Here is a 26,213-nt window from a genome sequence, read left to right on the forward strand (position 1 = left end):
TTGCGCTATATTTGTTTGCAATAAAAGAGCAACAAGCCCGAGACCACCTTGAAAATTTACCGCGATCGTAGGTAGGTCTCACCAATAAAATATTAAATCTGAATTCACGGTAAATTTCTTTTTCCTCTCGATATGTGTATAATGCACTTCAGCCTGTCTCCTGTAAACACTAGACATCGAAATTAGAAACAAAGAGGATTGTCATCTTATAAATTAGAGTCCAGATAGACTGACCTGATAGTGGAAAGCTTCTATGAAGGCGTGTAATCGACAATGAATAAACTAAAAACTCAGTACAGGAGCCTTGCGCTGGGCTTTTGAAAACATAGTAATGCCGCCTTGTGGCGGCAAAAAAAACAAAAAAAATGCTGGCTAGATAGTGCAACAGCGGCCCTGCATATGCTGCAGCGCGTATCTCGCAGGCTTTCTAAGGCGGCTCGCTCTTTTTGTCTGCCCTTTCGTAAGTGTGAAAAGACTCGCCATATTTTACGGACATTGTTGTAATCGCACAGAAGCTTAAAATAATAAATAAAAAGCGCTGCAGGTGCCTTGCTGCGAAATGTTAGAATCATGTAACACCGATCATGCCACGTACCCCTCCGTTTAGAAATATCGTCACCGCTGCTATCGCTTCTCGCTTCGTAGGGTGCCTAAACAAGTTAACAAATTCCAATGTTGGACTGTCTTTCATAACCGCGAGAAATGGGGCCACGGTGAGATTTATGAGGGCAACACGTACGGTTCACTGGTTCGAAGAAATGCTCTTTGCGCTATGCTGGCTGATCAACCGGCTCAAAGCTGAAATATATGGCGTGAAAACAGTTATGTATGTGTGAACGTTCGTGTGCGTGAGAGGAACTGTTACTTAATGCTAATATTTTCAACAGCAGCGCAGGTGAAGACTGCGCATGAAGCAGCTAAAGGTGGGAAGAACCAACCACACTTCACTTAAATATTTTTCTACCTCATTGAAAGCAGCCATCCATTTTCAAGAGGAAAGAGCTATCGACAGCTTTTGGAGCATATTTGTGATTACTAGCCAGCCGACACTGGCAATTGGACCATGAAATGCGCCGCGTGCTCGAGCTAGCGCGTTCTAAATATTTGAAGTCCCCATTACTCCAACAGCTCTGGCTGGAAGGTTGCAAGTACACAGTTAAAGGAATGGAAGTCGAGCATGCAGACCGAGGACAGCGCGTTTTTACTGAGATCTATACCTAATGACGGACACTGAAACTCCTGCCGCGGCGTTATTCGAACGTTGCTGAAGCCTCAGCTACAGCTTGCAGTGATTTTTTCAGCCAAAATTACGATCATGACTCTACAGCGAAACGGGGCGTAGAAAGAACATAAAATAGCGTAGGACAAACGTAATTGTTCAGGGCAATCACTGAATGAAGCCCAAGCGGTCCATGCACGGCCAGTGCCAGGCGCCAAGCAGAAGGGCTGTTTGCTCAACAGAAGGATTATGTACTATCGAGGACAAAAGTCTCTGGACCACACGTCTGGCGATTTTGGAATAGAAGCACGATGTGAATGAGTTATCTTATTACTCTAGCACACATGAAAGAACTAAAGTTCAAATTTCTCGTTGACAAATATATGGTCCGAAACTACTGGCCGACACGAGAGTTATGCGCTTTGGTTGCAGTTTGTGTGGTCCACAGACTTTGGTCCTCGATAGTACACACTGGCTGTCGCTGCTGTGGTTTCGTGTATTCACGGCCTGGTCTTATAGTGACATGTAAATCTTTCCTAGAGCTCCGCTTCGCACGACACTCACCTCGCTATCGACTGGCTGCGCACTCAGACTTTACCTCTGATTCATGCGCATCGCACAAAGCCTGATATTTGGATATTTATTGCCTTTCGTGCTAGCCCCGACGAATTTTCAGCGCCTTATATTCGTGGTAATCCGTACCGTAACACAACGGAAAGCTCTGCGTCCATACCGATAGCATACACTCGGATGCGGACGCCAGGTAATTGCACTATCCAGCAGGCGCACAGGGTGTGCTTTTTAGCTGTTTCCGCGGTGCCACCTGGGCAGCTCAAGATGCCTATAACGTATTGAGGGGTGCCTTCAATGCCAAAGTAGGCAAGAAGCAGGATGGAGACCAGACAGCGGGAAACTATGTCACAGGATTTAGAAATACTAGCAGATAAAAGTGGCTGGTAGAATTCCCTGAACGAAGTAATTATCTACGGATTACGAATGCCTGCTTCCGAAAATGGAAGAATTCAAAATAAATGTAGAAAAGCCTAAATGACGAGACTGAAAAAGGAAACAGACATTATACTGTGTGCTCACATATCGTGCAGAATTTGAAAGTGCTAGGTAAGGTGCAGTGTTGTGACAATGCATATATGGTGTTAAGGTCTCCAGTCAGCGTAGACTTGGAGAGGGAACGAAGAAAGTGGCAACAGAGAAGGCCATAAACAAGTTAGCGGTAAGAGGGAAACTGGATGAGTTCTGGGCCCGCTTGCACAAAACAATCTTAAGACTGTCTTAGCTAAGTCCAGACTTAACTGGAGTCTAAAGAATAGGCCACTAGCATGGCCGCTTAAGACTGGAGTTAAGATTGGGCTGCAGTCCTGACTTGAATAAGTCGCTTGTATGATTACGACTCTAGTGCTGTCTTGGTTAAGACACAAGGACGCCAGGTGTCTAAGTAGAGAAATTAGGGAAATACAGGGATGCGCTGGCACTGTCCCTGCTGTAAGATGTACACATTCCGTCAATTTTGCGTTGTGTAAAATTCGTGCCATTGCTTTCTGCGGCTTAAGATTGTGTTACGAGGAAAAAATGCCCCAGGTGGTTGCTGAGGCCGTTCTGGGAAGCCACTCTGGTGAACATGAACCCGAAGCGTTCGACGTTCGGAACACGAGCCGTCTTAAATAAGCTTGGTCTTTCTAAAGACACCATTTAAGTCTGGACTTAGCTCGGACTTTATCGTGCAAGCCGGCCCTGGTCTCGCCGCAGGTTTGATCAAGGACGACTACCTTACCGTTCAAGTAATGAACGATATTTTCAGAAATATCGCAATGGAGCCCGCATGGAAGGCGGAAGGATAACCACACAGAATACCAGAAAGGTCTTTCAGTCAACAAAATATCTGATTAATAAACTCCAAAGCATACCCAGCATACATAATAGACCTGGCAGGGCTATCAAATTTATTTAATAAGTCTGGGGTAGCTGACATAGAGAAGTGCAATACCGAGAGAACCGCGCATGCTATAAAGAATGAAGATTGCGTAAAAGCGCCTAAGTTGAAATTAAGTATAGAAATAATAAGATGCATGCGCAAAAATACAAGAAGAGATATGTCATTATAAACATAGACTGTGAGGTCGAAATAACCGAATAAATTTGCACAAATCTATACCGTAGCCGAAGTAATCGGAACGATAAAGAGAGGTGCAGTAGCGCAGAACAATTTCACATTCCGAATGTAAGGAAAGAGGCAGCAAAGGATGTCTTATATGCAATAAAAAGGAGCAAAAATAGCAGATGACGATTAGGTAACCGCAGGTATAGTTAAAGGCGGATAGGAAAGAGAGAGAGATATACAGAGGGGGGGGGGGGGGGGGGGGAGAGTATGGTAGTATAGTTAGCCACCCTTAATGCGCAATGCATTACGTACCTGATTCTTGAAAAAAAAAAAAGAAGCATGAATCCTTATGAAAGGGGATGTCAAGGGCTTGTAAAATTAAATACGAATAATCTTACTGTCCGCTGCCTAAACGCCATGTAATAAAGTCACCGCTAATAGAATCTGAACAGCTTTACAATTCCCTCAACCAACATACTAGACAGGCATTCGTAAAATTACTCGGAAAAAGACCATATTCACACTGTAAATCAGGTGAGAGAGAAATTTACAGAATGTAACCAATCCATCTAGAAGCATTCGTAGCATTCATAGAATACGAAGAAGCATTTTACTCACTCGAAACCTAAGCAGTCATGTAGGCATTAGAGAGTCAACGTGCTAAGAAGCCATATATAAAAATACTGGAAGATATGTATCAGCGGTTGCATTGCCACCATTGTCCTTCATGAAGAAAGTGATAAAGTAACAATAAGAAAGGATGTCAGGCAGGGAGCCACGCGACCTCTCCAGTGACGCGCATTCAAAGGACGTATTCAGAGGTATGGACCGAGAACAGTGAGAAATAACAATTAGTGAAGAACGCCTTCGTAATGTGTGATTTACTGGCGACATATGCTTATTAAGTAATCTAACACAGAGGATGAATTGCAAAGCGTGACCAAAGAACTACACAGGCAAAGGAGGACGGTGGGTCTAAAAAGTAATGTGAAGATAACAAAAATCATGTTCAACAGTCTTTGAAGGCAACAGAAGTTTACGATAGGTGTCGAGGCACTGGAAGTTGTAAAGGAATTCGTCCAGGTAACGCAGGAAGCGATCGCAGTTCCGGATCCTGAGAGCGAAATATTAGATGAATAAGAATGGGGGAAAGCGCATTTGGGGCTACCCTCAGATCATGATCATGAACGGCAGTTTGCCAGTTTATACCTCAAGAAAAAAGTACAATTACCCACAGGGCAGAAACGTAAAGATGAAGGAAACGCTTCAACTGAAGCTAGGGCAACGCAGCGATTTATGGAAAGGAAAATGACAGGAGAAACGCTGCAGGAAGATCGTAAAATGGGACTGAGAAGAAATTCGAGTTAATAGCATTGCAGTCAAAATCACGAAGGAGGGGCTCGGGCAGAGCATGTAATGCGAAAGGAACATAATCGCTAGTCGTTATGCGTAACTGATTGAATCCCAAGACAAGACAACCGTATCAGAGGGCGGCAGAAAGTTAGGCGGGAGGATGAAATCAGCAAGTCTGCGGGGCTTAGGGGGTGCAAATGGTATAGGAGCGCCTTTTTGCCCAGAAGTGGGTCTAGTTAGTCTGCTGTAGCTACTGCTGCTGATGGTGATGAAAATGAGTTCGAAACGTGGTTTCAATGACTTCCGAACTGAGGCATCTTAAATTTGATTCTGACCCGCTTGTAGTGTCACGCATCATATGAAGATATTCTGGCAAGCTATACCTCTACCAAGGCTCCATAACTGACTTCAGTCATTTCAAATATTTCTCAAAAAGAAAAAAAAAGCTCAGCGTAAAAGCGGTGTTTTCTTTCGTACGAAGATCACAATAAAACTGCGCGATTGATTGGCTGCAATTTATAAGCAGTCTTCTTAATCATTATAGGAACCGATGAATATCCCTCCTCGCTCTTTGGTGATAACTTTTTAAGCCCCGTGTTGTCTTCAGCTGTTTAAGAAACATGTACCTTCAAACAGTTTGTGAAGGCTCTAAACGTGGACTTCGAACTTATAAAGTCCGCTTTGTCTGGCGAAAAAATGGTCCTAGTCGGTTATGCGCCAGAGAAAACAACATTAATAACGAACGAATGCCTACCTTATGCTGCGCAGCGCTATCTGGGGCACCCAAAATAGGGCGCCAGTTTTAAATAGAAACTAATCTGAGAACATTCCTGCCAATTAAAAAAAAATAAATGTGCTACAAGTCAACTTGACTTGTAGCTATATGCGACCTTTCGCAGCCTTCGTGCCATAGAGGCATATCCTTTCAATTTCACGTTCGCTATCTCTACGCCATTTCCACCTACTAAGCTTGCCTACTTTACTCCCTTCCAATTGCCGTGTAGTTCTATTTGTCACAGCCAACCTGTCTGCAAAAGAGTTTTTCTCGGTCACACTTTCCTACCCCACCAGCTTTCCTACATCACACCCTGCTGCCCATCACTGGGGATTTTTTCTCTATAGCCCTATTTAAATCCCCACCAGTGATGCATGCTTTGCATAGATGAAGGCAAGGCCTCTTGTCGCAACGTTGGCTAGCAAACTGAGGCTTCCACTAAGTCACTGTTAAGTTTGCTTTGTGCGTTACAGCATACAACAATGCTCAATCCATAGCTCTGCGGCGCCAGGTAGACGCGGCGTTGAGGTCATCAGAATTCGCTATTATGCTCCTCAAAAGAGAACAGTGATAAATTCAAGCAGATAATGTATTCAAATCGAAAAAAAAAAATTCACAATGACTCTTAAGACTCCACGTGTGAAAGAGCGGGAGAACTCTTCAAGAAAAGCAGATAATTTAACCGGCGTTCAGGATTAGATGACATGATATTCTGGGCAAGGAATGGAATTGGAGTGAGAAAGACGGGATGACATATGACTGAAAAAAAGATAATTAAAAGTAGGGGGAGACAGAATGTGGCCATTAAATTCGTACTAAGGTGCATCGTAGAGAAATGTTAAACAATGAAGTGGGTGGGTTTAGAAAGTTCACAGCACGAAAAATGTGTGACAGTGACCTGCAAGTGTACAAAATCCATAGTTCGTAACATTATAGTCGTCCGGGTTCTTCCTACTAGTATTTTATTCGGTGTGCGCGTTTGTTTCCGTATTCCAAGTAGACTGGCATGCTTCACGCGGCACCTGGGAGTCATATCAGCCGGAAACTCGTCTTGAAAGCATGCGATTAGAAGTGCACACGTCATTGGTTGTCGCCTCCAATTTGACTAGAGAAAGTGTGTTCTGTGCAACGAAAAATTCTATGAAATCACCCGTAACACTGTAAGGGAAAGGGTTGCGTCACTATTTTGATACAATGAAATGTCGGGAAAGCTGATGGCGCCACTAGAGGTCGGCCATTAGCGAGTATATATATAGGACGACGTGCACAGGATTGTCTGAAGTGGCGGTGGCATTTCGAGAATGCTCTAGATGTATCCAAGTGACTTATCATGGATGCTCGGCTTGGTGTGTGCGCCGTATATGGCCGCTTGGTGACAGAATCCATTTTATGGACATTTGTTATTCGTTTGCGGGCTGCAGTTGCTGATGACAAATATTTCTAGGCATCACGTGTACCCAACAATGCTGCTGGCTTTTAGTGTGATGATAAAAGTAATGTTTCCGTATCAAAAGTGAGTGCAAAAAATAGATAAAAATAAAATTTAGATTCACCACATATCAAAAATATCGCTGAAAAACATAAAGGCGACCTGTTATTGCCAGCGAATGAAACTCGAGTGTCCACCCCTCGGTGATATCCCGTCTTGGTGACGCCGGCGTTTTACAACAGACGCTCTAAACGATTCAACAGAACGAACGCTCTTGCAATTTCTATCTGAAAGATTCCTTTGAGTAAAAACACTGAGAAGCGGTTGAAACCTCGGCAGTCATGCAGGAATTTCAAAATCAGAGTGCAGACCAGCCGTATGTGAAAGTACTGGAAGATGTATATAGAGGCTGCACAGCAACCATAGTTCTGCATAAAGAAAGTTACAAAATTCCTATAAAGAAAGGTGTTTCATTTCATTTCATTTATTGAAGCCTTAAAGGCCCGAGGACATTACATAAGGCGGGGGCAATAACATTGTACAACAGCATACCAACACCAGTTCAAGAAACATAACAAAGAAAGAAAACGAAACCAGCAAACAAACAGCAACAAAATATACAAGAGCAGACTAGTGTGCATTGACAAATAGAACACTGAAGGTGACTCGATAGTTCTGCTCGGAAAATTTCACGATCTTTGCATGAAGCAATAACGTCCGGTAAAGCATTCCACTGGGCTATTGCATCTGGAAGAAAAGAAGTATTCATTGCTGCAGTGCGATTTATCGGGTGACTGTGATTAAGTCGACGGGACATTCTTGAGGGAGGTTGCAGGAGAGGGTACCGGCTGTGAGGATGGTAAAAAGAAAGAATGAAGGAGGCGGAGACGTGATATTATGCGGCGTGATTGAAGGCTTGGGAGGGAAAGAGTTCGTTGCAATCTCCCCCTTACTATTCACAGCTTGCTTAGAGTAAGTATTCAGAGACTTGGAATGAGAATATCTCAGTAATCTGCGATTCGCTGATGACATTGTCTCGCTAAGTAACTCAGGGGATGAACTCCAAAGCATGATTAATTACCTAGACAGGAAAAGCGGAAAGGTAGGCTTGAAAATCAATATGCGGAAGATAAGGGTTATGTTCAACAGCTTCGGGAAGGAACAGCAGTTTACGTTAGGTAGCGAAGCACTGGGAGTACTAGGCTAATATGTCTATAGAACAGGTAGTAACCGCAGATCCGGAACATGAAAGGAAAATAACAAGGAGAATAAGATTGGGAGACTAGCAGCATACCGGTACAATAGCTGCATCATACCTGTACTCACATATGGTGCTGAAACGTGGGGGCTAACGAAAGGGGTTCTACTCAAGTTGAAGACAGCGCAGAGGGCTATGGAACAAAAAATGGTAGGGGTAACGATGAGTGATTGGAAGCGTGCAGAATGGATCAGAGAAATAACTCAAGTTACTGACATTCTAGTGGATATATATATATATATAGATAGATAGGAATGAGGATGGAAAGCAGGGATGTTAACCGGATATGCCCCCGGTTGGCTACCCTAAATCAAGAAGAAGAAATGGGCATGAACAGGACATGCGGTTCGAAAAGAGGATAACTTATGGTCGCTTAGGGTAACTGGGCGGATGAGGTTAAGAATTTCACAATGGTCAAGTGGATGCAGCTAGCGCAGGACCGGGTTAATTGGAGGAATATGGGAGAGGCCTTCGCCCTGCAGTGGGTATAGTCCGGCTGATAATGATGATGATGACTGAGAAGCGGTATAATATGCAAAGGAAAACGAGACTGTTCCACCTTTCACGTTCCTGCTGCACTGCGCCTTTCAATCATTGTGGCAGCCAATTACGTCTATAAATCATCCTTAAGCTACCCCCGCCCTACCGACTATCGACCGCCGCCCTCATAAGAAGGGGGATGGAAAGTTCCGATATTTTGTGAACACCTATAACTAATTATGATCAGTGATTGTTTACGGTCTGAAGCTGCTCGCTGGCAATGGGACACTCAGCACTGGAGAAGCCTGTATCCCATTCGTCGGCCTGATAATAATTGCAGAGCAGCGAAACCTTTTCAGAACACCGAGAACCGGAGAGGAAATCTTACTGGAGGAACCTACGACTGCCATCAAAATGTAGCTGCAGCGGTCTGGTTTGAACGAGGCTCACTAGGCCAGGGTTGTGGCGATTGTCGAGCCACAACTGTGGGCCTCTATGAATTGTTCTAAGTATAGGGCAGAAGAAACGTAATGACTAAGCCTGAGCTAAAATGATGTACAGCCTGCGAGTGTTAACGCTTCGAGCGCTGTGAGCAGTACTTCTGCCCTTCTAACTCACCACCGAGACTCAGTGGTTACGGCGTTTGGCTGCTGGTCCCAAGGATGCGAGTTGAAGTCTCGGCTAACCATTATTGGAGGCGAAACGCCAAAAAAGGCACCCATGGGCTGTGCATCTGTGCGTGCCAGCTCGAAAAAATAAAAACAAACTTTTCTGTCGTCACAACAGAATTTCTGTGCAGGTTTTGATAGTGTATACCTGTTGTGACAACATAAATTTCTCTAGTAATGTCAAAATTTTCTGTTGTTATTACAGAAAAGTACTACAAGAATACAGACAACCGAAAAGCACAACACAAAAAAAAAAAAGCTGCAGAACTACAGGAAAATACAAAAAAAAATACTGACGTCAGGACGGGACTACAGAATATTTTACCGTATTTTCGACACGGCATAGCGACTGTGCAATGTCAGTGCACAATATATATTCACAGGTATTCGAAATTAGTCCCTAGCACTACACTGCGGTATGAAGCAATGCCCGCGGTAGCTTCGGGGTCTTAAGACCAACACACTACACCAACTAATATTAATAACTTCTTTCTTGATGCCTGAAGGAGTGTGAACATTGCTTTCTGTAAAGCAAGATGTGAACGCTCCAAACGGTTTAAACACTGATTTTCGTGATTTCGAAAAAAAAAAAAAATGACGGCAGATGGCGGTGGTGGGGTGCGGTAATTAGCATTAATAAAGCATGCACTATTCTGTTTCAGTGTTCTGACTTGCGATGTCCTGTTTCAATTATTTCTGCACCGTCGGCTTTTAGCTACAAAGAAAAACCACAAAAGAGGAAGAAAACGCTATGATGCAAACAATAATTCCCTCTCTAGTTTTCTCAAGCAATAAAATGGATTGCCTGCGAAACGCCTCACACATGCGTTGCAAAATATAATCTGCGCAGCATTCCAATACGCACCACATAAATATACGCAGTAACAGATTCCCATTCGCCCAAGCCGGTTGGCACAACGTTTAAATTGGCAAATGAAGATATCCGTAGCTATAATTTCATGCGCCCCGATTGAATGCGTCAACCATTTATCGATTCCAACAGTGTACTTATTCTACAGATTTCCCCGTTGAGTTCGGCCGAAATGCAACCAAAAATAGCATGAGTGCTTACCGGCATAATCTGCACGCCAAGGAATTTAAGCTGAATGAAAAATTGAATCTAATCTCCAACGTATCTATTCCAAACACCCACTCAATTACCCAATTTAATCCCAATGTCAACGCAATTAATTCAAGCGCCAGCGGGTTTAGTGCGGCTGTGAACCAATTTATTCCACACGCGGAAAATAATGCGGCGGACTTCAAAGCACTGAGCCCGAATGCCAGGAATAGAGCGAAGTTGAGATTGTTTTTGAGATAATGCGCGCATTAAACGACACGCCACGATATTGCAATATTGATATGCAAAGGTCAGTAGTCTTGAAACGCAAAATCCTGGTATTAAGAAACTGCCCAGCGAGCGGAGGAGGGTAAAGACGTGTGCGCTCATTATTGAAAATTAGTGGACTAAACCGCTTTCTTAAAAACGCGATTGTCTTGTCACACGCGTGCAATCGTTCAGAAACAGTAGATGCTTAGTTCCACATAATTTGTTTGCAGAAAAAAAAAGTAAGCATAGACGGCAGAATATTTCAAAGCGCGCGGGAAGTTTTGCGCCTCCGTATAGTGTGATTGCCGGCTTTGTATATAAAGCCGAGCCTTAAGGTGATGCTGCATAATTGTAGGCGGCAAAAAGATTGTAGTTTGTTTTTTTTTTTTTTTTTTTTTTTGCTTCCCGTGCACATTAACATGCGGGATTTACTTCCATGTAAGGCAGTAAGTTGCGCTCTGTTATCCTAATTAGACACCGTAGACGGGGACCGCGCCGTTCAAGCCTCAGATGCTCCAACAAGACAAAATAGCAAACTCCGTACGCATCAGGGCGAGAATTTTCGATGCGTCCAGGCGCGGAGTTGATGTGAAGAAAAAAAATGTCACACAAGCTCGGTATCAATTCAAAGGCAAGCGTATCCATTGCGACGGCCTCTAGAGAGAGAATAAGAAAGGCGGACCTTTGCAAAAATTCGGAGATAAAGCTGGAGTGGATATAAAGGATACTATAGATAATAACCCTGCATACACGCTGAAGAGGATAATGCAGGCGGCGGAATAAGAATTGCCCTGAATTACAATTGGCACCAGTAGCGTTGGTCCTCTACTGGATGCGTGCACGGCTACACCATGACGTTATGAACCAGAGAAAGGTAGAGAACAACAAAGACAGCGTGAAACACAGTAGCAAAGTATGTGAGCAATGGATGCAGCTTAAAGAACCACGCTTGGATACGACAGTGAATTTTAAAATAGGCGGACCCTCTCGGTAAAGAGGATAGGGTAATTAATAGCCCGGAGTGAGTGCGCATTCCCAAAATGTAAGCAGCTCTCCTCGCCTTTTCAGCACAGAATTCCGCGCGTGTCGCCCCGAAATTATACCCTCTCCACCTAACCCATATTGTAAAACTCGATACTAAATGCGAAGTACTGTTTCCGAGGAGCATCCACCGCACTACGACGGGACAGCTTGCGATGTAGACGACGACTAACACTAAAGGAGCAAATAGTGGCGTATATATATATATATATATATATATATATATATATATATATATATATATATATATATATATATATATATATATATATATATATATATATATATATATGTTACCCCATAAACGAAGTGTTGTCGAGATTCATATCAAAAGTTGACACTTTTCTCAAAGAGCAGAAGGCAGAATGACCTGGCGCTGTCACTCTGCCAGGAGAGATGAAAAGGAAGCATAGACGCGGTGTTTTCTTCGACGCTGCTGGGCACTGTATGCAAAAAAAAATGCAGCGGGTAGACTGCGCTGCTGTCGACAGCCATAACTCTTTTTTCACAGCAACAGCTTTGCGGGAGGTCGACACGGAGAACGTGTAAGGTCGCACTTTCAGCCAGACGCAAACACACACACAAATCACCCCGAGTAATGAAAATGCATTTCAAAGACGAGCTGTTCTATGCTAGTAATAGCCTACGTTGCTAGCATTCTACGCCGATAAAAGAACAGCCCTGGAAAATAAATAAACCGCGTATATCAATTGCGTTACATTTCGAATTAAATTTGTTGACGCGGTACATAGATTATAACTTAGAAATCAAGTTTGCAGTGGTTTAAATTGCTTGGCGTTATATTAAATGATACTGAACTGATTTTTGGTGGCACTTGAATTAAATTCAGTAGGAATACCAGCGGTCTTTTTCTGTATTAGACCACAAAACTGTCGCTATTGTACTTTTAGATGTGTGTTGTGATTTGCAGGTTTAGTGCATCATCGGGCATATGGGTAGCTGTGATAATTTGCATGCTATAATTCGTATAAGCTATGATCGTCTTGAAACGGTCGGTCGGGCATATAGCGTTCAGCATGTATAACCAGCACCTCATGTTCTCTCTCTCTCTCTCTCTTTCTAACACACACACACACACACACACACACACACACACACACACACACACACACACACACACACACACACACACACACACACACACACACACACACACACACACACACACACACACACACACACACACACACACACACACACACACACACACACACACACACACACACACACACACACGCACAAGCACGCGCGCACAGCCGGCCTTCGTTTGCAAACTGCAAACTACCGACAATCGGTTGTAACGCGCACAAACACTGCCGCTACATTATTTAACCGCTGTGCGAACCATTTGCATATAACTTCGTTACCAATCTGCGGAAGAGGGCATCGGTAAGCAGTAAAAATATCCAGCTGTTTCGAAGCGAGATAACGTGCCACCGCGTCGACCGCGGGCGCTCTCACTTCGGACATGCTCGGGTTTTTTCCGCGCACTGTACCTCCCTTTGTCCATAACATGGTGTGTGCTATGTTTAGCCGTGCCCACGGCGTGTAACCGCGCCGCTCAAAAGGAAAACTGCAGTAGCAAGAAAGGGCTTCGGCGCGTAACAAGTACGGAGGCGAAAAAAAAAAAAGAAAAAAACGCACGAACCGAGCGACACCTGGTTGCCCATCTCCGGTGGCGCGACCAAGCCGCGGGCCTCGAGCACAGTGACGGTGAGCCTCTCGAGGCCGGCCTTGTAACACAGTCCCAGCAGCAGCTCTCCCTGGTCCGGAGGCGCCTGCACCGCAGAAAGCCCCGGCACGTTGTCACTTTAGAGGAGAAGGGCCCCCCCGTGAGCGACCAAAAAAAAAAAAAATGAAAGAGAAAAAAGAAAACAGCAGGCCAGGATGGCCCAGCCTCGCTAGAAAACATCATATTTGGGAAAACAAAATGGAATCCGCGGACTACGCAGTACCCTGAGATACCGCGCGAAGAGCCTTTGTTTGACGAACCTTTTGAGGCGATCCCTGCGATTTACGCAAACAGGACCATATTGACGCCAGCACCATGGGCTCGTGCGGTATTTTGTAATCGATGCGGCTGCCTGTTGGGAACGGTCCCTTCTCCTATTCTTTTTTATTTCGTTCGTCTGTTCGCGGACAACGAAACGCCATTATCGTGACTGTTAGTTATCCGCTATTTCCTACACAGAGGCTGCTCTCGGAGGCTAGGCAGCAAAAGCAGTGTTTTCACGACGCTAGTAAGGCGCAAACTGAGCCAAAACTTGAAAAGAATGCGAAATGGCGGTGATATTTTGTTGCTCGTTTGACTGATGTTATCCGCTCGTAGGTAGGATTCCCTCAATCCGCAGGCTACAAACCTCACTGCGGATCGTAATCGAGAAAGGTTCGGCTCTCCTCCTGTAATTTTACTGCTGTTTGTAGGTCGACTCGGAAGTCTTGCTCAAGAAGATGCAAAGCTACTGTAGCTGAGACCAGGTGATAGCGCTCTCGCAGAACGAGTGAACCACTTAGAGCAACACGATCCTACGGTCAACTGAGATGTTAAGCACATGTTTACTGAAACCCGCCCTTAAATCAGTATTACATGGTAGGTCCCGTGATGAACATAGTAACGTTTTTGAACTTTTACGTATGCCTGACTTTTTTCATCTATTTTCTGAAACAATAGTTTTTAAACACATCTGGTCAAATGAGTTTTACACACCTTATGTTCCTGTGAAATATCTGCGAAGTCGCGATCGTTTTCTCGTGCCTAGAGTGCGTACACGCTATGGCGAGCGTCTTCGAGAACATTATGTTCCCTCTGTTCTTAACCGGTTACCCAAAGAAATATTTTCTGCTAATTCTAAAAAGACAGTGAAGGATTGTCTTGTGAAATTAAGATGTTAGTTCCAGTACAAAGCTTTGTTACTTATGTTTTTACATATTGTCCCACCTGTCGTGCGTACATTTTTGCATTCGCTCTTTTGAATCCATTTTCTTCTCTCACTGTTTTTTTTTTTGTTGCTTTTTTTTACATGTCTGCTCGGTGCATGGCTTATATGCTGTTTACTGCCGGGAACTGCCATCCAAGCCTCCGGAGGCTTTGGCAGGCCTGCATTTGTACTGAAAAAAAAAAAAAAAAAAGGAAATAAAATTTATTATTAATATTATTAACCTTCGAAGAGCTGAATTTAGCGTTCACGTCACCGAAGAGGATGCGTTTCACCGTATTTTATATTCTCAAATTCAAGAGGCACGTGCTGTTACTCGAACAAAAAGATCGGGAATCGCATTTCTATATTTGAGTCTCTTAGGAATTCCATGCGGCCGAGGCAGGATTTGTGCTCTTCGCCATTTTCTTTAGAAATATTCCAATAAAACACTTTGGCATTGGGAATGCATACATCCCAGAAAGGTTAATGCAGGCTTCAACATCAGGACGAAACAGGAATTCAAAGCTATGGAATAAGCGCCGATGCTTAAATACAGATGCATAAAGCTGGGACGCACGAGAAGAACACAGAATTTACAGTTAAAGGGCAAAAAAACAACAACACGTGACTACGAACAGATAAATCGAGACTCCTGCTTTTGTTATGTCGCCTGGGCGGCGAGACCCATGAGCGAAAACCGTGCACGTATTGCTGCAGCTTCAGATGTTGTTGATTTCGCAGAAATTTCGGGATCTTGCTGCGAGATCGATTGCATTACATGCCCTAATTTAGAAACGCATTATTACGGAAACAAGATGCTTCCCACTACATGAAGAAATATTGGACAATAACTTCAACTTCGCTTAGTACTTTTGTTTTTACCAGGTAGTCGTTCCACACATTTTTTTTTTTCGATCTTCTTTATTATTGTCGTCCACACATCAAGCTGCAGTTATTAAATGTTAATATTTTCCTTATCAGCCAGGCGCTCCGTGCAAGCGTGTTATCCCTGGTAAGTTGTTCAAAAAAGGAAAAGAGAACGTATAGAGCTGCCATGCGAACCGGCTCATATAACTAGGACGTAACTTCGTAGTGGCTGTACTGATCATCGACCAACACGCGAGCCGGGTTAGTAAAACGCATATCAAATAGCGTATTGAATTTGCCCTGGAATATTGCCGAGTTCTCAACTCTCCTAAGTTGTTTGAAGTACCATGAAGGATGACCTGGGAGAATAAGGATGGCGCCAATTACGTGGTTGGGTTCTTACACGCCTGTAGACCGCTGCGTAAGATCGCGGTAGGAGTACGTTCATGGTGTATACCTGTCATCCTGAATGTCGCAGGTAGCCCCTCACCTTTCGTATTGCTGCAAATAGCTTGTGGAATGGAGTATAGCATTCGAACACCGTTAGAACTTTAAGAGGAAAATCTTTAGAACGTAGACAGTTGCCCCCTTCAGTGAGGCCTTTCAGGTTCACTGCAAATATCTAGGAACTATCAGTTCGCAGTCTCAAGCTTACAGAAGGCGTAGTTTATGAGCACCTTGATTATAGAGTAGCCTTATAATAGCTTTACATCAGATATTAGCACTTAAGTGGCGCCCAACAACAAAATAAAGGCTATAGGTCGCGGCTAAAGCACTGCAGCATCCGACATGTCCGCAAATTGAAGCAAACTGCAGCAGGCATTGACGGACCTGGGGATGCTAATTTATATGAGTTGTATTTTGCTTTTATGCACAAACAGGTCGGACTTTGCGCTCCAAAAGAGAGCGGTCAAGCGCTCGCGCGTTCATCCTAAGAGTGACAGATCCGGTACATTTCAGTTGACGTTTCGCCCGAAGAAGAAATTCTGAGCGGCGTGTCGGCCTCACGTACTTCGCACTAGACGAGAGAGGGCTCTGTCACAGTTAATTGCAAGCAATGTTAACAGGTCCAAACAGAAATTACTCGCAATGAATGGCGCGGTTACATTAGATTTATTTTGTGTCACCAAAGCAAGGGTTGTTGAGTGGTTAGCAGCGGACCTTTGTGTATAATTAAGTGCTGGAAGAATGGACTAAATGCATCAATTAATAACTATGGCCTGGGCGCGACACATGTTAAATGACTCCATAGAGTGGCAATATTGCGCATCCGGCGCCATGCAGTGTGCTCCGACTGTGGTGTTCACTGCGCGGCTTCCAGCCACAGACCAGATCCACGGTCGTCTCCAGGTCTCTCCAGGCCAGGATGCGCTCCCCGGAGAGAGGGTCCAGATCTCGCAGTGGGAACAGCACGTGTCCGATGACGTTGTGTCGCTTGCCACGATCGTTATCCAACACCGTCAGCTTGAGTATTCGCTCGGACAGGGCTTTCGCCGGAATCTGCGTGCGCGCCGTCGCCGCACAAATTAGGTTTTAATGAGGAGTAGAATGCACTGGGAGACCTGAGCACATCTGTCGCGAGCGTCTCGTCGTTTAGTGGCTGGATGGAAAACAGAGAAGCTGAAGCGAAACATAAACTGGGGTGAAATGAAAAAAGAAGAAATGAGTGAAATGACTTCAGGGCTTATTGGGTTAATGCAGCATAGAAATGATAAAGGACCGAGCGCTAACAAGGCGGTCAGCTGTTCTTATGCGTTATGCTACCATGGTTATCCACTCGCCCAGTTTTTGTTCTTTAGGCCACGGTTACCAATAGCCGAACCCCTAATATAGATATAAAGGTACACAAACATATTGCATGCCAACTACCTATTTCAGATCTCATTGAAGATTCACATATACTGCATTCATTTTGAGAGTTTTTCCATATGATACGATGATCGAAAATTTGTCAGAGAACCTTAAGACTGCTTGCTTGTGAGAATGTGAAAGCAGTAAGTGACTATACATTACTTTGTAAAGTGCCCACTGATGATGAGTTGCATAATAATTATGAGTCATGAGCCATGACTATGCATGACACATGACTATGAGTAATGTTTGTACAGTCTACACCATACCGTACTTTGCAAGGTGCTTCGGTTATGCGACGTTGCATAATAGCTGTGTCATGAGTCATGCGTATGACTATGAGTCACGCTCTCTTTGAGATGACGGTGCATTACTTTTGACCAGTAATGACATGCCTTATGGCATCCTGCCCTGACTTGGCGAGATTTGAATTTAGTGCCATGGACGGTCGCTGGCGGACTGCGCACAGCTTTTGAGCTATGGATATATAATGCTTGCGCTTTAAAAATTTTGACGTGGTTTATTTTCAAAATCAGCCTCGCTGAATGGCTGACGTGGTCTAATGGCTTCGAAGCTGCATTTCTGAGTCATTGGTTCAGGGTAAAAAAAGAAAAAAAAAAGGATTTCAACCGTTGTTTTCACCCCGTCCCCAAACAAGGCACACTTTGATGCAAACAAGACAGACATATGACACCACAGGCACTTCCACATCTAAAGTGGTGTCAAATGTAACGTTCTGGACACAAAAGCTGGAAGAATGACTTTATAATGTAATGGTACCATTCAAGACTAACATGAGCCTTTTCCTTCCCGTAAACAGATCTGAAATCATGCAAAGCAAATAGGCTTCCAAAAACAGAAAACAAATATGTGAACAGAAGCAAGAATGGCACACAGTCTCCATCCTAAAACTACATGTGCTGCCACAATACAACGATTAATTCCAGACCCAATGTATTTTTTTTGTTTGTAGCTCCATTTTCCACGTTTCCTCTTTGTCATTAGCTAAAGCTCTCTTATAGAAGGGTCATGGCTTTCGCTCGAGTAACTGGCAAATAACAAGTACAGGAAATGGTATGAAAATGGCAAGTCGTAGACATTTTACATCAAAAGCGGCACAACAGAGAGATTGCACAATAACGAGGAAAAACAAAACAAAACAATGTGCCGTCTGACATTAATTCAAACAAAATGCCCAACGAGGTACGACAGAGCCTCTTAAGACCGCTTACGGGTATCGCCACCTTCATAATAGAGGATGGAATAATAAAAAAAGCCTAATCCTGAAAGTCTGAATTACTTAGTTCACTATTAGGTATCACAGATGTGTCCTGGACACAAATGAATATATATATATACTGTGAGCCTTCCGTGGATGTTCTTTAATTTGTACATGCCATGATCTTCCTCTTTCATTTGTACATACCATCATCATCGTCCCGCGGCGCCGGCTCCGGCACGCGCCTGGGTTTTGTCATCGGATTAAAACGCTAGACAAGGCATCGCTGGCCTTGCCGTCAAAACCTTGCCGTCTCAACCTAGCCTTCTTTCACAAGTGGTGGAGGTGCTGGGTTGGGGCGGGGGAACCAAAGAAGGGGGGGATGCAGCGACGTGCGCGTAGGTCGGCGCTGGGCGGATTGCAGAAGGTTCGGATGTCATAGGGCGGCTGATGGTAGCTAACTCTTCTTTAATCATATTGCGGAGAACGGCGTCATTAGGAGTTGCGGAAGAATGATCGCAGCCATGTCGACAGAAAGGATTGAGGGCTTGAAGCTTCTCGCGGATGATTGCTCGAATCATTGCCCGCAGATCAAGGTCAGCAGAGGTCGGACCAGTTGCGAAGCCGGGCTGTAATCGAGAGGACTGCAGCTGGTCGAGGCGTTGACAGGTCGTAATAATTGAATCAACACTTGAAATATTCTGGGCAACTAAGGTGTGATATGCCACAGCATTGATCCCTTTTAAGGCGTGGTGCACACGTTCAGGTTCCGTCATGGTGGGACTAATGCGCCGACAAAGTGCAAGAACAGCCTCTATGTATGCCTTTTAATGTTATGCCTTTCGGACTTTGTAACGCACCAGCGACATTTGAAAGAATGATCGACACTGTACTTCGTGGCCTAAAATGGAGAACCTGTTTGTGTTACTTGGACGACATTGTTATCTTTTCGGCAACCTTTAATGACCATCTCACGCGCCTGAATGAAGTCCTCACCTGTCTCGCTTCGGCAGGCCTTCAGCTCAACACCAAGAAGTGCCACTTTGCACAGAAGGAAATTAGAATAGTGGGACATCTGGTCAGCCATGACGGCATTCGCCCAGATCCTGAAAAAATAATCGCGGTCTTGAACTTTGCTCGTCCACAACGGACTACAGATTTGCGCTGTTTCCTCGGCCTCGCGTCCTATTTCCGGCGTTTTATAAGGCATTTTGCAACTATTGCTGCACCACTTCATGAGCTACTAAAAGCACGCAGCCCTTTCGTGTGGACTGAGCAATGCGAAACTGCTTTTAATGACCTCAAGCACGCCCTCACATCAGATCCTGTTCTTGGCCACTTCAGTGACAGCGCTCCAACTATCCTGCACACCGATGCCAGTGGTCACGGTCTTGGTGCTGTACTTCTGCAGCGTGATGCAACATCGCGTGAGAAAGTGATTGCCTTTGCCAGTCGGACTCTCACTCCAGCTGAGAAAAACTACCCCATTACCGAGCAGGAGTGTCTTGCTGTCTTCTGGGCTGTCCAAAAATTTCGCCCTTACCTATACGGTCGGCACTTCACAGTTGTGACCGACCACCATGCTCTTTGCTGGTTGTCTTCACTCAAAAATTTGACAGGCCGACTTGGCCGCTGGATTCTACGCCTGCAAGAATACCATTTCGACGTCACTTATAAATCTGGTCGCCAACACCAAGACGCCGACGCTCTCTCTCGCTGTCCCCTTTCGGAATCCACTTGCTGCTTTTCTTCCCAATTCATTTCCACCTCTGACCAGAGCCGACTATCTCTTTGCCCGACTTATATCACAACCGTTTGTTTTGACGACTCTGAGAACAAGCACGCTCTCCGCTCACAGCAATTAGCCGATGCTTACTGCCGTCCTATCATCGACCGCCTTATCGGCGCTTCGGACCCTCCCAATGCTAGGCTTCGCCGACAGCTTCGCAATTTCAAGCTCGAAGATGGCATCTTACTCCGCTACGCGTATTGCCCTGATGGAACTCGCTGGATCCCAGTCGCGCCGCGTGTGCTTCGCCCACGTATACTGGCGGCTCTCCACGATGACGCTACTGCAGGTCACCTTGGTTTTGACAAAACCTACGACCACGTGAGAAAACGATTCTTTTGACCTGGCTTATCTTCCACCGTTGCCAAATACGTCGCATCCTGCCCTCTGTGCCAACGTCGCAAACGGCTGACTTCTTCGCCCGCTGGCCTTCTACAACCTATTCCTTGTCCCACCACGCCATTCGACGTAGTCGGCATCGACTTATATGGTCCCCTACCTCTCTCCTATGGGGGTAACCATTGGATTATAACAGCTGTCGACCACCTCACACGCTACGCTGAGACAGCACCTGTACCGACTGGTTCCGCTGAAGAAGTAGCAAATTTCTTTTTGCGATCAATTGTATTGCGTCATGGCGCTCCTCGGGTGCTCCTAAGTGACCGCGGTACAGCCTTCTTATCGAAAGTCGTTGCCGAAGTTCTTCACGCCTCATCCACCCTTCATAAGACAACCTCAAGCTACCATCCCCAGACTAACAGTCTGACTGAGCGATTTCATCGCACCTTGTCGGACATGATATCGATGTACATCGCACCAGATCATCGAAATTGGGACACTATTCTACCATTCGTCACATTCGCCTATAATACAGCAGTGCAGCGAACTACCGGTTACTCTCCATTTTTCCTTGTTTATGGCCGTCCCCCCACTACAATTTTCGACGCTTCCTTCTTCTCTACGCCCGACTACTCCACATCAGTACCTACCCATTTTTTATCTCGTGTGGCCAGATGCCGTCATCTTGCCCGCCTCAACACGGCAGCGTGCCAGGAAGTCCGCAAAACTCGCTATGATTCTACACATCGAGTGGTCTCTTTTCGTCCTGGTGACGAAGTACTGCTTTACACACCATTGCGCAGCCCTGGCCTTAGTGACAAATTCCACCACCGCTACGTAGGTCCCTATGAGGTCATAAGCCAAACTTCTCCAGTGAACTACAAAGTGACGCCTGTTGATCTCCCAGCTGATCGACGCCACCGTGGAACTGAAATTGTTCATGTGTCTCGCCTGAAACCGTTTGTGCGCCGCGATGCATCGGTTAGGTAGGAGCGGCCAGGCTGGCCGCTTCCGACCCCCCGGGCAGATTGTGTGAGCCTTCCGTGGATGTTCTTTAATTTGTACATGCCATGATCTTCCTCTTTCATTTGTGCATACCATCATCATCGTCCCGCGGCGCCGGCTCCGGCACGCGCCTGGGTTTTTGTCACCGGATTAAAACGCTAGACAAGGCATCGCTGGCTTTGCCGTCACGACCTTGCCGTCTCAACCTAGCCTTCTTTCACAATATATTTTTTTTCTTGGGGGAGGGGGGGCATTGTTACGATTCATTGATATATGACAGCAGGTGTTCACGAAAGTACATGTGCAGGTCAGAGGGGCTTTTCAACATTTCCGCTTTATAGACCAACACCGATCTGTGACGTAAGCACGATGCGGTGGCGCTTCTGTCGCCAGGCTCGGTCGACTGGGGGAGAAAAGTAGGGTTAGCACCCATATGAATTCCTGGAACCAAAGATTTCAAACCAGGTTTCTCATTTCACGGGCCCCCTGTGATGTCGTTATTCGGCACAGAGAAACCACGAGCATCCAAAACAGATCGTGAAGGTATGAAGTATTATTTCCTAGGCGAAGTATTTTTAAAACGCCGCGAAACGTACGGCTGTGCGAGTTGGGAGGGCGACGCATAGAAACACATGTAAGCGCAGCTTACCGCACCATTTTACTCTTTTCGCAAAACACCAGAAGTGGCGGCCGGTCGTTAAACGTTGGCCAGCGCTTTGCAGAAGTGTGTGACAAAGTATGCTGCATCATTGCGGAGGCAATCTAACTTTAATTCTACTCTTTGTATAGAATCTGTGTTAGAAATGCATTGCGGTAGCACGGCCCATACAAAATATATGTAAAGAACGCTTCCCGAAGAAGCTGACTGTGGGCGTACGACAGCCGTCATTCGCTAACAGCTGTGCATTCATTAGGACCATAAATATATGTATGTAACAACATTTCGCCTCTGACACCTCTGTGAAGCCTACTTATCAATAAATATGTGCAGCGCGTTTCCAGATGAACCCCCACATCTAAGAGGCGAGTCGCCCAAGGAACTTTTTTTTTTGGTGAACCTCTGTACCAACTTCACGTTGCATAGCGAAAGTTAAAAAACAAAAACAAAAAAAAAACAACATTCCAAGTGCTGGCGACGCGCATGAGCTGCTTAAGGCAGTAAATGATGCCGTCGAGACAGAGTTCATTTTGTAAATTGAGAGCAATAACGCGCAAAATAACGGGCACGACGTCATTCCGTTCTGCAGACATCGGTCATGGCTAAGTAGAAGTGGTAAGAATTAAAATAAATGCACCGTACTTGAGTCGCGATACATGAATATGATGAGCAACTCGTAAGCAAACACTATGACAAGCTCTATATATTCCGACGTCCGTGCACGCGCTGCATGGTCTGCGCCGTACGGAAAGAAAAAAAAAAATTCAGCGAAACCGCACAGGAAGCGAAGAACAGCATATGAGAACCATCGCTATACTACGGGGAAGAAGAAAATAAACAAAATAATAGTTAACTTACATATATGCCCGTTGATGACCTTGCGTGCACTAACCTGAATCGAAATAATTGTACACATTCAGGGACTTGTATTCCTAGACAGTCCCTGCATTGAAGCGACTCGGAGAAAAAATCAAATGCACGACAATGTTTGCCATGCCCAAGGGTGGCAGAGCGGCCGCGTCAGTGCGGATGACTTTCCAATGTGTTTCACGCATAGCAAATGGGTCCGGGTGAACAACGCCGTCAATGTAAAGCTTTTCATTGTAGCGCTGTTTATCCGATTCCAATAATATTTTCACGTAGTCTAACATCGTTGCAGCGCAAACTACATTCCCTTGCAAGTACTGCAAGTCTGACGATTTACGGGACTGTTAACAGCACGATAAACTGACCGCGCACAGTTGCAGACGACCGTGCACCACCGGCGCCGTCGCTAGCAGACGCTCCGGAGCTGGAGGCGGCCACGGTGGGTATCGCCAGCTGCGCCGTCGTACTGCTGCAATGCGTGATTGTCGTTTGGTCCGTATTGTCGTATGACGTTTGACAACTGCTTTTTAAATCTAATTCAGCCTAGGATGTATCCCTTGAACGAAATTATCATCAAGCTAATTTATCATATCCGGCAGCATATCAGACTGTAAACAAAACTGTTCCATTCGCTACATGAGCCTTTTGAGAGTGTCCGGATTCACAACACAGATTATTTGGGGAGTTTTAATAGAAGACTGCCTCAGCAGTGATGCAGCATACTCTGTTACACACTTCCCGAAAGAACTTGCCAACGTTTGACGACCGGCCACCAGTTCTAGTGGTCAGCGAAGCGAGAAAATTGCTGCAGTAAGTTGTGTTTACATGTGTTTCTATGGGTTGCCCTCCCAACTCGCACCGCCTATACGTTTCGCGATGTTTTAAAAATACTTCGCCTCAGTAACGAGATTTCATACTTCTACGATCTCTTCTAGGACTGCCAAGGGTGCTCTGTGCCGAATAATGACATCATAGGTGCACCCGTGAAATGAGAAAACTTATTTGAAATCTTTCGGTTTCATGTATTCCTATGGGCGCTAACCCTACTTTTCACCCCTAGTCGGCTTGGGCGCCTTGAGCGCCCCCTTTGTTTGTAAAGACGTGTTGGTCTATAAGTAATAGCCGTGGCTGAAAATCTCAACATCAGTGCTAACATGGTTATCGCTTGAAGGAAGGTATTATGCATGCGCGCGGCGAACAATGCGAACGACACAGAAGAAAAAAAGGAAATGATGGTAGTTTTCAGGTGGCAATTTCTTTCTTTAAATGCACGAAGTCAGCAACTTTTAATTCGTATATGGCGTCATTATTGCTTCAGATGGCTAGTATAGTCCGTTCGGCTCACTAGCAAGTATACTGTGCATATTATCTTTGTCGGGTTCGCTGTTGCTTTACTGCAGTCAAGGCACGCCATAAATGATAGTGGGCACTTAAAGTATACAATCAGAAGCAAAAGTGTGTGGGACTCGAGCTCGTGGGAAAATATTTATTTTTGCGTGGTCGGGAAATAAAGTGAATGAAGTGCTCTGAATCACGAGCGGACATGCAGGCCTCATTCAGAGAAAAAGAAATAAATTACAGGACAAACTAGCGAGGCAACGAAGAAATAAATATATTTACACAAATCCGCGTCCCACAAATTATGTCCCTGACTGTGCTTACGTGCGATAAATGGGAAAGCATTGAAGGTCCATTGCGTGCTCCGCAAAATTGGCGTTTTTTGTTTTGTTGTGTGCGCAGGGGTTTGCTGTGAAATCGAGCCAAGTAAGGTATGTTAATTAGTCATGGGAATTAGTGTTGCCTAGTAAATGGTACTTGATGTCCTGGTGATGTACTTGTGTCGGCAGCGGTTGTCAATATATATTTTGGTTTCTTAGATTATATCTTGCTGACTTTGACTTGAACATGGAGGTTTTTAGATGCTGCTTTTGCGCCGACAGCTGAGTTTCGTTGCCATGGGCGTTCTAATACTATCCACAAGAAGTCAAGGTGGCCTAAAGTATGGTGGTGAAGCGTCGTGTTAAAAACGCTTTATCACGGCTTCCTTAATTGTTTCCGCCGTTCAGGACCCCGAACCCATGTCACGGCTGCTATCCCGGCCTTCAATTTAACGCTTCGTGCGTTTCGTGAATGCTACCCACAAAGTGAAATTTAAATTTGCCCTGGCACCAGCTCACCTGGAAAATGTAGGTCTCTTCGAAGATAGGATTGCAAGTCTTCTTCTTGCATTTCGTCTGCTGATATCTTCGCTCGTCGGGAAGTAGCTGGATCCTGCGACAGCGCAGCAGAAAGAAAGCCCTCATGCCGCAAACCAGATGCCAGCGAAGTGCAGCGACTCATTCCAGCGCGCGCCCAAAGCATTCCGAGCATCCTGAGAAGCTTTTGTGCTCGCGTTGGCTGCTGCGGCAGTCTGCTACGCAGCAGTCAGCGCTGAAAGCATCCAATGCTCAGCAGGAACTACAACAACTGCGAGCTTAGGATTCCGCTCGAGCTGCCGCCTCACACGTAAACTTTATTGCGGCGCTCTGTTTGCGAGTCGCTTCCACAAAGCTCTTCATTTTCGAGATGTGTCGCACGGCTTTTGTACAGCGCGCAAAGCGTCACTGGGCTGAAGAAATCCACCGGAAGTTGTTACTATGGCAACATCCAGCGGGAAATGAAAGGAGTTATGCACAGACGAACGGTAGACGAGAGTATTTCGTGCTGCAGAAATTCTTGGAATCGCTACCAAATATGATCTTCCGCACAAAGCACTCAAAGGTATTCGTGCAGCTAACTATTATAGCGCTCACGTACTTACAGTTATAACCAGCATGCTGCTTTCGCACTCAGTCCTTTTGCCAGCAACTCGCCCCCCCCCCCCCCTCTTCTGCCCTTTGCCGGGAAACATATCAATACATTTGCCATGAATCTTTGACAGTTGTGCTACCATATGCTGCTTCTAAGCTATTGATAATATGCATTCGGCAGGGTTATTTTTTGCACGTATCCACACTTACCTTTTTTTCTG

The 26,213-nt window shown here is 45.2% G+C and overlaps 1 protein-coding gene across 1 annotated transcript in view; it reads right to left on the bottom strand.

Moving 5' to 3' along the window:
- The window catches only part of LOC146203097 (synaptotagmin-15-like), a 319,979-nt gene that overhangs the window by 44,383 nt on the left and 249,383 nt on the right, over positions 1-26,213 (bottom strand). Inside the window, exons 5-7 of the mRNA XM_084588526.1 lie at positions 25,381-25,474; positions 16,805-16,975; positions 13,339-13,468 (exon numbers count right to left, since the gene is read on the bottom strand). Coding sequence (XP_084444652.1) covers positions 13,339-13,468; positions 16,805-16,975; positions 25,381-25,474 — 395 coding nt within the window. The remainder of the gene's footprint in view (positions 1-13,338; positions 13,469-16,804; positions 16,976-25,380; positions 25,475-26,213) is intronic.

Source organism: Amblyomma maculatum, chromosome 1, assembly GCF_055883805.1.
Source record: "Amblyomma maculatum isolate TAMU_Amacu chromosome 1, ASM5588380v1, whole genome shotgun sequence".
Classification (NCBI taxonomy): domain Eukaryota; kingdom Metazoa; phylum Arthropoda; class Arachnida; order Ixodida; family Ixodidae; genus Amblyomma; species Amblyomma maculatum.